Raw genomic sequence first — 17,038 nt, 5'->3', positions numbered from 1 at the left:
ACCACGCGCTCTCACCACTGGTGTCCCCCAGGGCTCTGTTCTAGGCCCTCTCCTATTCTCGCTATACACCAAGTCACTTGGCTCTGTCATATCCTCACATGGTCTCTCCTATCATTGCTATGCAGACGACACACAATTAATCTTCTCCTTTCCCCCTTCTGATAACCAGGCGGCGAATCGCATCTCTGCATGTCTGGCAGACATATCAGTGTGGATGACGGATCACCACCTCAAGCTGAACCTCGGCAAGACGGAGCTGCTCTTCCTCCCGGGGAAGGACTGCCCGTTCCATGATCTCGCCATCACGGTTGACAACTCCCTTGTGTCCTCCTTCCAGAGTGCTAAGAAGCTTGGCGTGATCCTGGACAACACCCTGTCGTTCTCCACTAACATCAAGGCGGTGACCCGATCCTGTAGGTTCATGCTCTACAACATTCGCAGAGTACGACCCTGCCTCACACAGGAAGCGGCGCAGGTCCTAATCCAGGCACTTGTCATCTCCCGTTTGGACTACTGCAACTCGCTGTTGGCTGGGCTCCCTGCCTGTGCCATTAAACCCCTACAACTCATCCAGAACGCCGCAGCCCGTCTGGTGTTCAACCTTCCCAAGTTCTCTCACGTCACCCCGCTCCTCCGCTCTCTCCACTGGCTTCCAGTTGAAGCTCGCATCCGCTACAATGGCATTATTTTCAATTAATTCTGCAACTCTTCCAACTACTGACTTTTACTCACAACTGCCACCAGATTGGCGTCAATATTTACAACAAAGACATTGACATTATGTATTTTACAAAGTGTGTAAAAAATATATAAAGGACATTACATGCTGAAACACTTATATTAAACACCAATGGTATTCACTAAGTTGACGGTATATATTTAGGGGTCCCTGCTCATCTGCGTGAACGTGCCTTAGGCATACTGCAAGGAGGCATGAGGACTGTAGATGTGGCCAGGGCAATAAATTGCAATGTCCGTACTGTGAGAGGCCGAAGACAGCGCTACAGGGAGACAGGACGGACAGCTGATCGTCCTCGCAGTGGCAGACCACGTGTAACACCTGCACAGGATCGGTACATCCGAACATCACACCTGCGGAACAGGTACAGGATGGCAACAACAACTGCCCGAGATACACCAGGAACGCACAATGCCTCCATCAGTGCTCAGACTGTCCGCAATAGGCTGAGAGAGGCTGGACTGAGGGCTTGTAGGCCTGTTGTAAGGCAAGTCCTCACCAGACATCACCGGCAACAACGTCGCCTTTGGGCACAAACCCACCATCGTTGGACCAGAAGGACTGGCAAAATGTTCTCTTCACTGAAGAGTTGCGGTTTTGTCTCACCAGGGGTGATGGTCGGATTCGCGTTTATCGTCAAAGGAGTGAGCGTTACACCGAGGCCTGTATTCTGGAGCAGGATCAATTTGGAGGTGGAGGGTCCGTCATGGTCTGGGGTGGGGTGTCACAGCATCATCGGACTGAGCTTGTTGTCATTGCAGGCAATCTCAACGCTGTGCGTTACAGGGAAGACATCCTCCTCCCTCATGTGGTACCCATCCTGCAGGCTCATCCTGACATGACCCTCCTGCATGACAATGCCACCAGTCATACTGCTCGTTCTGTGCAGGATTCCCTGCAAGACAGGAATGTCAGTGTTCTGCCATGGCCAGCGAAGAACCCGGATCTCAATCCCATTGAGCACGTCTGGGACCTGTTGGATCAGAGGGTGAGGGCTAGGGCCATTCCCCCCCAGAAATGTCTGGGAATTTGCAGGTGCCTTGGTGGGAGAGTGGGGTAACATCTCACAGCAAGAACTGACAAATCTGGTGCAGTCCATGAGAAGGAGATGGACTGAAGTACTTAATGCAGCTGGTGGCCACACCAGATACTGACTGCTACTTTTGATTTTGCCCCCCCCTTTTGTTCAGGGACATATTATTCAATTTCTGTTAGTCACATGTCTGTGGAACTTGTTCCGTTTATGTCGCAGTTGTTGAATCTAATGTTCATACAAATATTTACACGTTAAGTTTTCTGAAAATAAACGCAGTTGACAGTGAGAGGACCTTTCTTTTTTTGCTGAGTTTATAAGACCACACAGAGGCCCAAAGATAATTACAGACACCTGTGATAATCTCAAGTACCCAAAAAGGCCACTAGATGTCATGTGATAAAATCCTTGAAAGTTACCCAAATTCTGGTAGTTTACAGGTAAACATAGAATGTTAGCAGTAATATAATACCCTCCCTTTGCAACCCTATAACAAACTAACAAGTGAAAAAGGAGTCTCCACTTTCGGTTTCTTCTTTGGAGCAACTGGCACCCCAAAACACTGGCCTACCTTTCACTGTTCTGTTCATTTTAGAACACATCACTGAGGCTTCTTGTTAGCTTCCTGCCAAGCAGAAAGTTGCTTGAAAGGGCTGATAGGGCTATCCTCTCAGATAACTGTCAAATGTCCTTGCATTAGCTACCAGGTGGAGCAACAACATCAGTTAACCCTTGTGTGGTGTTCGGGTCTGTAAGGACCCATATTCAATGTTTACTAAAATAAAAATGATACAATGATTGAACCTGAGACTCATTGGCCTTGGCTCATTTTCTGTGAAGAACATGTAAAATAACACATTTTCATTGAGTGCGTAAAATAACACATTTTCATTGAGTGCACACTGCACCCCCCTACACATGTATATTACATATGTGGTGTTTCGGTCCACTTGAACCGAGGGTAATAATAGTGTGGAAAAGTGTGTGTGTGTGTGTATATGTGTAGGTGAAAACAAGTACAAATTAAACAAAAAGGTTTGCTGTGTGCCTTCACTCTGTCCTCCTCCTCCCTGGCCTAGCACCAAGAACCTGTCTGTCTGTCTCCCTGCCTGTCTCCTGCTTTTCTCGCACTCTTTACCCTTTGTAGTGTGTGAAGATGAAGAATTTTCAGAATATGAAGACCATATCTCTGTCAATTCGGTGTCTGACAGGGAGTTGGAAGAAGAGGATGAGATTGACCCCCAGCCAGTCCCAGGACCAGCCCGTCAGCAGCCAGCTCATCAGCAGCTTGAAGGAGGAGAAATATGGATGTCATTTTTTTTTTATTGAGCGGTCTTCTTGCCCAAGGAATGAGCCACCCCGCATGGCTGCCAATGTGATAAGGATGCAACCAGGGCCGACGCAGATGGCGGTTACTCATGTGCAGGACATAAAGTCTTCTTTTGAACTGTTCATCCCAGACACCATTCAGAAAATTATTCTGGACTGCACTAATTTGGAGGGAAGGTGTGTTTTTGGAGAAAGACGGAAGGAGATGGACCAAACTCATTGACATGCATACTTTGGGGTTCTTATCCTTGCTGGTGTTTTCAGATCCAAATGGGGAATCCACAGAATCCTTGTGGGATGCAGAAACTGGCAGACAACGTTTCTGTGCAACAATGTATCTGGAAAACTTCCACATTATTTCCAGGATTATCCACTCCGATAACCGAGACACCAGACCAGTTCGGCGGCAGAGAGACAAGCTAGCTGCAATCAGGTCAGTGTGTGGGACAAGTGGGTGGACCGCCTTCCCCTGTTTTACAACCCTGGGCCCAACGTTACTGTTGATGAGCAGCTTTTACCATTTAGGTGCTGCTGCCCCTTCAGGCAGTACATATCATCTTAACCCGCAAAATATGGAATCAAGATCTGGGCTGACTGCGATGCTGCTTCATCATATGTGTGGAACTTGCAAGTGTATACGGGGGCACTAGGGGAGGAGCCCCTGAGAAGAACCAAGGGATACAGGTTGTCTTGGACGTGACAGGGACTCCGTGGCCGCAACATCACATGTGATAAGTAAAACAGCGCCGGAGAAAAAGGCAGTTTTATGTGCCCCCAACCGATTGCGTTTTTTTGTTCGTAACTTATTTTTTTACTTATTTTGTACATAATGTTGCCGCTACCGTCTCTTATGACCGGAAATAACTTCTGGACATCAGGACTGCGATTACTCACCACGGACTAGCAGAATCCTTTTTTCTTTTGACGAGTCTGACGAGCCCGACGCGAACGATATACTGCTTTCTCGGGAACAGGCCCAGATCTGCCTTATGAGAATTCGTAGGCGATCGAATAAACCCCCACTTCCTTCCATTCAGCTAGCAAACGTGCATTCTTTGGAGAATAAAATACCTTCGCGGAAGATTAAACTACCAACGGGACATTCAAAACAGTAATATCTTATGCTTCACAGAGTCGTGGCTGAACGACGACACTATCAACATACAGCTGGTTGGTTATACGTTGCACCGGCAGGATAGAACAGCAGCGTCTGGTAAGACAAGGGGCAACGGACAAAGTGTTTTTGTAAATAACCGCTGGTGCACGATATCTAAGGGAGTCTCGAGCTATTGCTCGTCTGAGGTAGAGTATCTCAGGATAAGCTGTAGACCACACTATCTACCCAGAGAGTTTTCATCTCTATTTTTCGTAGCTGTTTACATAGCACCACAGTCAGAGGCTGGCACTAAGACAGCACTGAATGAGCTGTATTCCGCTATAAGCAAACAAGAAAATGCTCACCCAGAGGCGGCCCTCCTAGTAGCCATGGACTTTAATGCAGGGAAACTTAAATCCATTTTACCAAATTTCTATCAGCATGTTAAATGTGCAACCAGAGGGGAAAAAACTCTGGACCACCTTTACTCCACACACAGAGACACATACAAAGCTCTCCCTCGCCCTCCATTTCGCAAATCTGACCATAATTCTATTCTCCTGATTCCTGCTTACAAGCTCAAATTAAAGCAGGAAGCACCAGTGACTAGATCAATAAAAAAGTAGTCAGATGAAGCAGATGCTAAGCTACAGGACTCTTTTGCTAGCACAGACTGGAATATGTTACGGGATTCCTCCGATGGCATTGAGGAGTACACCACATCAGTCATTGGCTTCATCAATAAGTGCGTCGATGACATCATCCCCACAGTGTCTTCACTGACATTTTCAACCTCTCCCTGTCCGAGTCTGTAAAACCAATATGTTTCAAGCAGACCACCATAGTGCCTGTGCCCAAGAACTCTAAATTGACCTGCCTAAATGACTACCGACCCATAGCACTCATCTGTAGCCATGAAGTGCTTTGAAAGGCTGGTCATGGCTCAACACCCAACCCTAGACCCACTTGAATTTGTATACCGCCCCAACAGATCCCCAGATGATGCAATCTCTATTGCACTCCACACTTCCCTTTCCAACCTGGACAAAAGGAACACCTATGTGAGAATGCTATTCATTGACTACAGCTCAGCGTTCAATACCATAGTGCCCTCAAAGCAAATCAATAAGCTAAGGACCCTGGGACTAAACACCTGCCTCTGCAACTGGATCCTGGACTTCCGACGGGCCGCACCCAGGTGGTAAGGGTAGGTAATAACACATTCGCCACGCTGATCCTCAACTCAGGGGCCCCTCAGGGGAGCGTGCTCAGTCCCCTCCTGTACCCCTGTTCACTCATGACTGCACGGCCAGTCACGACTCCAACACCATCATTAAGTTTGCTAATGACACAACAGTGGTAGGCCTGATCACCGACAAGACAGCCTATAGGGAGGAGGTCCGAGACCTGGCCGTGTGGTGCCTTGACAACATCCTCTCCCTCAATGTGATCAAGACAAAGGAGATGATTGTGAACTGCAGGAAAAAGAGGACCGAGCACACCCCATTCTCATCGACGGGGCTGCAGTGGAGCAGGTTGAGAGCTTCAAGTTCCTTGGTGTCCACATCACCAACAAACTAACATGGTCCAAACACACCAAGACAGTCGTGAAGAGGGCACGATAAAACCTATTCCCCCTCAGGAGACTGAAAAGATTTGGCATGGGTCCTCAGATCCTCAAAAGTTTCTACAACTGCACCATCAAGAGCATCCTGACTGGTTGCATCACTGCCTGGTATGGCAACTGCTCGGCCTCCGACTGCAAGGCATTACAGAGCGTAGTGCGAACGGCCCAGTACATCACTGGGGCCAAGCCTTCTGCCATCCAGGACCTCTATACCAGGTGGTGACAGAGGAAAGACTCCTGAACACCTAATCAAATGGCTACCCAGACTATTTGCATTGCCCCCCCCCCTTTTACACCGCTGCTACTCTCTGTTGTTATCATCTATGCATAGTCACTTTAATAACTCTACCTACATGTACATATTACCACCTCAACTAACCGGTGCCCCCGCACATCGACTCTGTATCATTTACATTTACATTTAAGTCATTTAGCAGACGCTCTTATCCAGAGCGACTTACAAATTGGTGCATTCACCTTATGATATCCAGTGGAACAACCACTTTACAATAGTGCATCTAAATCTTTTGGGGGGGGGGGGGGGGGTTAGAAGGATTACTTTATCCTATCCCAGGTATTCCTTAAAGAGGTGGGGTTTCAGGTGTCTCCGGAAGGTGGTGATTGACTCCGCTGTCCTGGCGTCGTGAGGGAGCTTGTTCCACCATTGGGGTGCCAGAGCAGCGAACAGTTTTGACTGGGCTGAGCGGGAACTGTGCTTCCTCAGAGGTAGGGAGGCGAGCAGGCCAGAGGTGGATGAACGCAGTGCCCTTGTTTGGGTGTAGGGCCTGATCAGAGCCTGAAGGTACGGAGGTGCCGTTCCCCTCACAGCTCCGTAGGCAAGCACCAAGGACTTGTAGCGGATGCGAGCTTCAACTGGAAGCCAGTGGAGAGAGCGGAGGAGCGGGGTGACGTGAGAGAACTTGGGAAGGTTGAACACCAGACGGGCTGCGGCGTTCTGGATGAGTTGTAGGGGTTTAATGGCACAGGCAGGGAGCCCAGCCAACAGCGAGTTGCAGTAATCCAGACGGGAGATGACAAGTGCCTGGACTAGGACCTGCGCCGCTTCCTGTATCGGTACCCCCCTGTATATAGTCTCGCTATTGTTATTTACTGCTGCTCTTTAATGACTTTTATTTCTTATCTTATCTTATCTGTATTTCTTTTTAAACTGCATTGTTGGTTAGGGGCTCGTAAGTAAGCATTTCACTGTAAGGTCTACTACACCTGTTGTATTCGGCGCATGTGACTAATACAATTTGATTTGATAAGCTGGGACAGGAGCTCCTCAAGAGGAAGCTGACGATGGTAAGAACAGTACGAAAAAACAAGCCAGAGCTCCCACGTCAGCTGTCAAATACAGGGAACAGGCCTATTAATTCCTCTGAGTTTGTGTTCACGGCTGACACGTCCCTAGTGTACTATGTGCCAAAGAAAGGCAAAAATGTGGTACTCATGAGTACGCTGCATAGGGATGGGCGAGTCTGTGTGGCCGGGAAACCAGAAATCATAATGGATTACAATGCCACAAAAGGAGGGGTGGACAATTTAGACAAGCTGGTGACTGGCTACAGCTGCAAAAGAAGAACCCTACGCTGGCCACTTGTGATATTCTTCAACATCTTGGACATCTCAGCTTACAACGCGGTTGTCATCTGAATGGCGTTGAACACAGATTGGAACAGAGGGAAGCTCCAGAGGAGACGGCTCTTTGTCGAGGAGCTGGGCAAGTCATTGGTACGACCTCAAATCCAGAGGAGGCAACATATCCCAAGGACCCCAGCTTCTGCAGCCATAGTGAGGAGGATTCAGGAGGAGGATGCTGGTGTGAGTGATGTTGTGTGTGTGAGTGAGAGACTCTCCTACCTTGACCTGCTGTAACTATATATGTGAGTGAGATGTTAATAAAATTCCTGAACTCTGTGTTTTCATCATTGTAGATTGCAGCCGGTAGCAACAAGAAGAAGCGCTGCGGTGTGTTGGGACCCAAGAAGGACAGGAAGACAGTACACATGCATCAAGTGCAAGAAATACATTTGCAACCACACACAGTAAAACTCTGTCCCTCTTGTGGTGTGTAGACCAGCCTTAATTTGTGTTCAATGGGGCTCATTTATCATTTCCATAAAATAGCGTATGTAAAATTTGTCCTTCCAATTTGTTCAGCTCCAAGCAATAAACATCAATAGTGATGAAAACCTTGTTTCATTTATATTTGTTCAAGATAAACATGATTTATTCCACCCATGTTTTGATTATATTCAAAAAAACAGCGCTTTTATTGATAAATGTGATCTAGCAGAGGTAAATGGCAAATATGAACCATGTATGCTGTCTATACTGCTTGTAATTGATATAGGTCAACATCTAAGTATTAAGTATTTTTTACGTAAATTGTTATGGCCGTATTGGGTCCATCAGACCTGTGAACATTGGGCGAATAACAAAAACATGAACACCACACAAGGGATCCTTGTATAGGCTCCTAGCTATGTTACATGGGCTAAAAATAAATGATACTTCAAGAAGAACTGTTACTGACCCTGTTACTGACCCAGTAGGCCTCTCAACTGCCTCCCTTGGTTAAGCATTACGGATTCTACAAGCAGGACCAGAGGAGTCCGAGGTAATCTCTGCCCGGTGGACTGAAACACACAACCGTGACTAAAAGTAAATCGAGTAGCTTGTCCCTCCATCTGTGCTCCTGTCTAAAGGGGCTGTGGGACTGGAGGGCTGTGGGACTGGAGGGCTGTGGGACTGGAGGGCTGTGGGACTGGAGGGCTGTGGGACTGGAGGGCTGTGGGACTGGAGGGCTGTGGGACTGGAGGGCTGTGGGACTGGAGGGCTGGGGGACTGGAGGGTGGCTCTGTGGACACTGGATCCTGGGGGAATGTCCCCTAGTCAAAGGGGGCTGAGAGAGAGAGAGAGAGAGAGAGCGCTTCTGGCCCCCTCCACCTCCCTCCCTGATTTAAGCCACATCCCAGCTGTTAACACAGACTCTGATTCAATTACAGTACAGATCTGCAAAGTCTAGACTCCTGCTGTCTGTCTACTGACTCCGTGTTAACCTACAATAAAACGTCTGAATGTACATAGCAAAAACTTTATGGGGTTAAACTGAAAGTGCAAGGAAAATCTAACCCCAGAAAATCTGCTGATACAAAAACAGAGTTAGCTAAATAAATTCAGTTCATTTATGTCAGCTACTGTTCTGTAATCAGAGCATGACAACCATGATGAGGCTGTTTAGTGAAGTTGGTAACTTTGTCTGGGATCAAGGTTTGAAACAAAGGAAGGCCAGGCAGTGCACATGTTTTGCAAGCTTTGGATTGAACTTTGACTTGGTCTTCCTTTTCACTACCTCTGCCTTTTAAATTAGCCGTGTGACAAGCCAGCGCTCACCGACTCCTCTTAGCTCATACGTTTGGCATGCTTATTAGCTAGCCTCTCTCTCTCTCTCTCTGGCTGGCCTGACTCCACTTAAACCACCAACCCCCATACCCCCATACCCCAAGCCCTTCTATCTACCACCGCTCTCTACCCAGCCTAACCCAGCCCTGCCCAGCCCAGGACAACCACCCTTCCTCTCTTTCTTTCTCTCTCTCCCTCACTCCACTTCATCAGCCCATCTGTAACAGCCGCATGCTCGGCAGAGCAAATTTAGGCAGCAAGCAAAAAACAACAATCCACACTGGTGTTGGCCCTTTTTTTATTACCCGTTCAACTATTAACTGTGTTCTTTGCTCTGCCATGCAAATGCATTCAGATCAAAGCAGGCATCATACGAGGACACCTATATGGGCCTCTTCCCAATCCCACAATGCAGAGGGCTTCCATGGTCTTCCTCTTTTTTTGGTGTGAGAAATCCATGAGCAAGTATTTTTCTATTAACTGTCTATTCCCGGAATCTGTATTCATTGGTTGACTGAAGGTGACATGGCAGGCAGACTCTAGAAGTGAACAGATAATTGGTGTTTGTTAATTCAGCCATTTTGATCAGGCTAATATCCTTCTGCAGGGGAAAGGGGAAAATTGGACATTCACGCCAGTCCCCACATGTTCAGGCAGAACAAATAATATTTAGTCAATGAAATAGTTTGTCCTAGTTTGTCACTGACACTGATAGAAACCAGTGAGGAATTACAGTACTTTAAGCAGAGTGAAACTGGGATATTGTCTCCTCTTGTGTAGATAATGGCAAAACTGTGTGTGTGTGTGTGTGTGTGTGTGTGTGGGCGTGTTCCGGAGGTGGTCAGAGAGAGTGGTGTGTCAGAACCAGGAAGAGAGGAATGAAGGATTGACCTAAATGCACATTGGCCTGGATGGTTGGCTGGTTCGTGTGAGGACTCTCCCCTCAGGCACACTCACATACCGGTGGTATGCTGACTGGAATGCTTTTACTATAAAACACGCACGCACGCACGCACAAGCACACACACAGACTCGTATGCCATGTGTATACGTCACACACACAGCAAGGGTTTTAATATATGTTAGGGGACAGAGGTTGTGATGCGGTTGGCAGTGTAATGTTACCTGTGATGACGTTGATGTCAGGGTAGGTGTTTTCACAGAGCTCCACTCCTAGGCTGTCCCTCTCAAAGGCCTCCCGCAGCTCCTTCTTTACTGATGCTGAGCCACACAGACGGTAGAGGCCCACAACCTGCAGAAACACACACAACCAGGTTGAATACACACACACAACTTGCAAAAACACACACCAATGTTAAATATTTTCCCAAATATAACCAGGTCATTCACAACCCATTCACCCACATACACAACCCAGTCTCAATTGGTTCAAGGCTTAAAAATTCTCCTTTAACTTGTCTCCTCCCCTTCATATATATTGATTGAAGTGGATTTAACAAATGACATCAATAAGGGAGCATAGCTTTCACCTGGATTCATCTGGTCAGTCTATGTTATGGAAAGAGCAGGTGTGGAGCAATGTTTTGTGTATATTCAGCATGACATTCATGTGAGCATTATAATATCACTACAACCCAAAATGAATGTGAAATGCACTCATAACTTAGCTATGACAGCAATTTATTTAGACTACTTTGCATTTGTCTGGGCTTGCTATCAGTAGCCAGCCATCAGCCGTGGGTGGAGCATTGCACTCTGGGAGTTGAAATGCTCTCTGGGAATCGTAGTATGCTGTGTAAAATCCATTGTATTTCTATGGTGTGTAGACTATATTGCAATATAGAAGCTTCAGAAATGAGCTTAAAAGTGTTTTTTTATGTCATTTTGGATGCTCTGAGTCTCATATGGTTTTGCATAAGGAAAATGTATGTTTTATTTTTTGAAAGAAATTGAATATAGAAGATATTCTACTTGTTATTTTAGTTCTACCGGTTATTAACATATTGTTTAATGTTTAAAAAAAGAAAGCCCAGTGGTTACTCTGGGACTTTAGCTAATCAGTTTTTTTTTGGTTTGCTGTGGTATCGCTTCGGTATCGAGTATCGTTTTGGTATTGAGTAATGTTTCAGTATCGACTATTGTGATACTAAACCTGGTATCGAAGTCAAAATTCTGGTATCGTGACAACACTAAGCTGGACACAATATCTATAGTTTTTACAGACCTACAGGCTCCAACCACATGTCTATACAGGCTACTAGCCACACTGTTTGTGCCTGAGATGTCTCAGTTCTGTATAGCATTTCTAAACATCCCTCCCTCACACGAGAGGGAGAAAAATGGGCAGATTAGGCAAGGATTTAGCTTTGTGCAAAAGTAAACAGAAGTCACTGGGCACAATGAGCAAGTCCATTGAGAGAAAGCTCTACCTTTAGTTTAGGGTCAGTAGAAGCTCTGCTGAGCAACATACACACACACACACACACACACACACACACACACACACACACACACACACACACACACACACACACACACACACACACACACACACACACACACACACACACACACACACAAATAAATAGGAAATACTGGTCTGTCCTCATCTTAATTAAAAACAACAGAATGGTTTACTGTGGTGAGTCAAGGACTTTCTGATTGAACCCTGAATGAGCGAGCATACACACACACAGGTTGGACCCCTAACTAAGCCAATCAGTAGGGAGTGGAGCTTCACAGTGTCACGTCATGACCAGTGAAAGAGGTCATTTGCCATAGTAGTATGGTCAGGGCGTGGCAGGGGGGTTTGTTTTGTATGTATTTTGGGTTTTCTGTTTCTATGTGGGTTTGTTCTAGTTGTCTATTTCTATGTGTTGATTTTCATGTTCGGCCGGGTATGGTTTCCAATCAGAGGCAGGTGTCTTTCGTTGTCTCTGATTGGAAGCCATACTTAGGCAGCCTGTTTTTCCTTTGGGGTTGTGGGTAGTTGTTTTCCGTTCTAGTCTGAGTACCTGACGGGACTGTGTTGGTCGTTTTGTTATTTTGTCAAGTGTCGTCATTAAAATATTGAAAATGAGCACTATCCACGCTGTGTCTTGGTCTCAATTTCACGACCCCTGTGACACACAGGTTGAAAAAAGATGGTTGCACCTGCACCATTTACAGACTTCTGACCCCTCATAGCTTCTAGCAAAACAATGCAAGCGCTACAATTCACCAAATCGTATTTTATACTTGGTCAAATGACTTTTTACTTGAGAGAACACAACTAGCGCAGCTGATATCAGCTGGCTATTTTTCTCAATATGTCTGGTAGAGAGATACTGTACTTTCTTAAAGAAATCTGACACTACCAAACACAAAAAAACACGCATTACAGCATCCACACACATTACTCGCTTCTGTGACACCAATCTGCAGTCTTTTCAGAACAGCCACAATCATCCCCCAAGTGCCTTAAAAGCTTCAGAGCCCCTCGGGCCATGCATTGGTGGAGACACTGAAACGAGAGTAGTCTCCATCTAGGGATACACATAATTATGTCTAAAGACATGCTACGCTGTGTGTCTGGCTCTCTCTGCCTGCCTCAGTGACACGTCCTATAAATTCCTGTGTAATCTGGTGTAGATCCCCTCCTAACCCCTCTCAGCATGGGCCCCTGGGGGAACCACGGGGTAAAGATAGCTCCAAACTGCATCTAGTGATACATAGTCATATCCCCTTACATAAGCTCTACTATGTCTCTGACATATGTGTGTCTCTTTAAACAACAGAGAAAGAGAACAGGAGAGAGAAATGGAGAGAGCATGCAGAGAGTGAGAAGGGGAGAGAGAAATAAATGGAGGAGTACAAAGAAAACACAGGTAATAAATGAACTTGGCCAGTGGCTAAAACCATTAGCACAAAACTGATTGGCCCAAATGCATAGCCACCCCAGTTAGGGACCGGCCCATGGCATGCTCAGAATCTAGGCCAGACAGCCCCTTCAGAGTAACACTGATAAATGTCCTCTATAAGAACCTGAAGGAAGGTCTGCCTATGAGCCTGCTGGTAGCCATAGTCCCCGTCCCCTACTGAGGGCGAGCCCATGTAGAGCAGCCAGCCAGAGGACTGATATATGAGCTGTGTGGAGAGGCCTGGAGAAAGGCCCTGGAGAATGGCCCGATGGAGGTTGCCCCACCAAGGACCAGCCACTCAGGGCACCTGCTGCCCGTAGCATCCTCCCTAAGATGGATGGATTTTCTACGGTAGCAGCCAGACACTTTTACGGCTGGATGGCATCCCAACTAATTAGAAGAAACCAGTGCCAAAGGAGAGAGACTAATTAGAGAGTCTCTCTCCTTTGGCACTGGGCTTCAAAGAAGAAGACGGGAAGAAGAGTTATAGGGCAGTTCTCATATGGCACATCTGCAGCCAGCCTCCCAATACCCCTGCTGCCTGTCTCGCTCTGTTCCATCTCTCTCTCTCTCTTTCTGTATCACTTAAAAGGCCACTTGCAACATGAAAACCATGAAAACAAGAAGGCCTGTTATGTGATGCATGGTCTAATGTCTGCCACTCAACCAGAATCATCCAGAACTCGCCTCTGGACATGTTCCTCTCGCACCGAATGCTGAGTAACCAGGCCACTCACTCAGCTTGCTGGCTGTCGCAATATAAAAGCACTGTACCGGCTATTCCTTGCCAAAATCGGTAGTTGGCTAACTAAGAAAGTCCAAGGTCTAAATAAGGGTTCTCTGAAAGTCCAAGGCCCGTGGGCCAAATTTTCATTGTTGGACATAAAAGGCTGTAAAAACATTAAACATTAACACCATGAACTGAACTCACCTGGCAGCCTCTCGTCTCGATCTCCGTGATGCACTTCTCGATGAGCAGGGGCAGCATGAGTCCCGTGTTTTCCCTCACCACCACCCTCCAGGCCTCCACCCCAAACATCTGTGGCTCCCGGTCCCCATTGTAGCCTCCATCCAGGGAGTTCTGCCACTGCTCCATCAGGTTCAGCTTCACGTAGATCAGGCCTCGAGGCTCCAGCTTCACCGCCAGCTGATGACTCCTGCTCACCCTGAAGAGTGCCGGTAACACCACTGTGCCGTAACAGCACACCCGGTTCTTCTTGGATGTGGGGTCCCAGCTGAACACCACTAGCTTCAGGTGCTGGGCGTTCTCCAGCTCAATGTTGAAGGTGTGGTCCATGTCTAGGAAGGTGGTTCGACAGGTGAGCAGGGCAGTGCGCGCCTTGTTGACCGAGTCCACCTGGATGGCACAGTAGACGTCTCGGGAGTCGAAGCGTGGTGGCTTGAGGTCCTCGGCGCCGTAGAAGTGCAGGCTCATCAGGCCCGAGATGTATTGGGTGCACTTAGGCTGTTCTGTGAAGGCGTAGTGGCGGAACGCGTCAATGTCTAGTTCTGTGCCGTGCAGCTTGGGGCTGCCACTTCCTCTGGTTACTCCTCCAGCTCCTGTTTTCTCTCCTCCTCCAGTGGCTGGGTCTTTCTCCTTCCCATTGCCTCCCTTGGCCTCTGAGGACCCGTGCTTCCCAGACTTGGCCACCAGTTCTGGGGAGTCCCCGTCACTGAGGTAGCCCCCCTTGCTAGCCGACTTGGAGGTCCCGCTGCTCTTCTTCTTGCTGTAGCTTTGTTGCGTCGACACACTGCTGTCCAGGTGATACCTCGAGATCACATTATGGCTAGCCGCCGCCCCCTGTCCACCCCTTGGGGACAACCTGGGAGGAGCCGGGCCTGGTTCTGAACCGTAATTGGTTTTGGGATACTGGGTCCTTGTCTCTAAGTTGCTGCTCGCTCTGGCTCCGTTGCAGCTACTGTTGTTGTTGTTGCTAGGGGTCCCTTTTACGCTGAGCTTGCGGCTGAGTTCCGGAAGCTTCTTCATCTTCATTGAGAGTTTCCTGACAGTGCGTGGGGACTTGATCTTGTCCGGGAATGACCAGTTGAGGGAGCTTCCCTTTTTGGCAGGGTTGAGGCTGGAGGGCGGCGGGAAGCCAGAGATGGCCAGGTCAGGGGCTTCTGCTGCAGGGAAACAACCAGGACAGAGAGAGGGGTAGACATCATTTTAAACTGTGAAAATACACCAAGATAATAGATTACCAAGATAATAAACCAAGATAACACTCAACCTCGTGGCACTAAAGAAGGGCACAGGAAAGATTTCTTAAATGCATTTTTTGCCATGTACTTACTGTATACAGTTGAAGTCAGAAGTTTACATACACTTAGGTTGGAGTCAATAAAACTCGTTTTTCAACAACTCCACAAATATCTTGTTAACAAACTATAGTTTTGGCAAGTCGGTTAGGACATCTACTTTGTGCATGACACAAGTAATTGTCCAACAATTGTTTACAGAGAGATTATTTCACTTATAATTCACTGTATCACAATTCCAGTCGGTCAGAAGTTTACATACACTAAGTTAACTGTGCCTTTAAACAGCTTGGAAAATTCCAGAAAATGATGTCATGGCTTTAGAAGCTTCTGATAGGCTAATTGACATAATTTGAGTAAATTGGAGGTGCACCTGTGGATGTATTTCAAGGCCTACCTTCCAACTTAGTGCCTCTTTGCTTGACATCATGGGAAAATCAAAAGAAATCAGGCAAAAATTGTAGACCTCCACAAGTCTGGTTCATCCTTGGGAGCAATTTCCAAACGCCTGAAGGTACCACGTTCATCTGTACAAACAATTGTACGTAAGTATAAACACCATGGGACGACACAGCCGTCATACCGCTCAGGAAGGAGACGTGTTCTGTCTCTTAGAAATGAACGTACTTTGGTGCGAAATGTGCAAATCAATCCCAGAACAACATCAAAGGACCTTGTGAAGATGCTGGAGGAAAGAGGTACAAAAGTATCTATATCCACAATAAAACGACTCCTAATATTGACATAACCTGAAAGGCCGCTCAGCAAGGAAGTAGCCACTGCTCCAAAACCACCATAAAAAAGCCAGACTACGGTTTGCAACTGCACATGAGGACAAATATCCTACTTTTTGGAGAAATGTTCTCTGGTCTGATGAAACAAAAATAGAACTGTTTGGCCATAATGACCGTCGTTATGTTTGGAGGAAAAAGGGGTAGGCTTGCAAGCCGAAGAACACCATCCCAACCATGAAGCACAGGGTTGGAAGCATCATGTTGTGGGGGTGTTTTGCTGCAGGAGGGACTGGTGCACTTCACAAAATAGATGGCATCATGAGGGAGGTAAATTATGTGGATATATTGAAGCAACATCTCAAGATATCAGTCACGAAGTTAAAGCTTGGTCGCAAATGGGTCTTCCAAATGGACAATGACCCCAAGCATACTTCCAAAGTTGTGGCAAAATGGCTTAAAGACAACAAAGTCAAGGTATTGGAGTGGCCATCACAAAGCCCTGACCTCAATCCCATAGAACATTTGTGGGCAGAACTGAAAAAGCATGTGTGAGCAAGGAGGCCTACAAACCTGACTCAGTTACACCAGCTCTGTCAGGAGGAATGGGCCAAAATTCACCCAACTTATTGTGGGAATCTTGTGGAAGGCTACCCAAAACGTTTGACCCAAGTTAAACAATTTAAAGGCAATGCTACCAAATACTAATTGAGTGTATGTAAACTTCTGACCCACTGGGAATGTGATGAAAGAAATAAAAGCTGAAATAAATCACTCTACTATTATTCTGACATTTCACATTCTTAAAATAAAGTGGTGATCCTAGCTGACCTAAGACAGGGAATTTTAACTAGGATTAAATGTCAGGAATTGTGAAAAACTGAGTTTAAATGTATTTGGCTAAGGTGTATGTAAACTTCCGACTTCAACTGTATGTCAGTGTTTAGCTTATCACT

The 17,038-nt window shown here is 46.7% G+C and overlaps 1 protein-coding gene across 2 annotated transcripts in view; it reads right to left on the bottom strand.

Annotated features, from left to right (window-relative positions):
* Window positions 1-17,038, bottom strand: part of LOC115192256 (rho GTPase-activating protein SYDE2) — a 91,063-nt gene that overhangs the window by 22,651 nt on the left and 51,374 nt on the right. For both annotated transcript variants that reach the window (XM_029750553.1, XM_029750554.1), the window contains exons 3-4: window positions 14,024-15,216; window positions 10,358-10,484 (exon numbers count right to left, since the gene is read on the bottom strand). In XM_029750553.1, coding sequence (XP_029606413.1) covers window positions 10,358-10,484; window positions 14,024-15,216 — 1,320 coding nt within the window. The remainder of the gene's footprint in view (window positions 1-10,357; window positions 10,485-14,023; window positions 15,217-17,038) is intronic.

This window comes from Salmo trutta, chromosome 4 (assembly GCF_901001165.1).
Source record: "Salmo trutta chromosome 4, fSalTru1.1, whole genome shotgun sequence".
Taxonomy (NCBI): Eukaryota; Metazoa; Chordata; class Actinopteri; order Salmoniformes; family Salmonidae; genus Salmo; species Salmo trutta.
The sequence above is the reverse complement of the archived record's forward strand: the minus strand, read 5'-3'. Positions and strand labels throughout refer to the sequence as shown.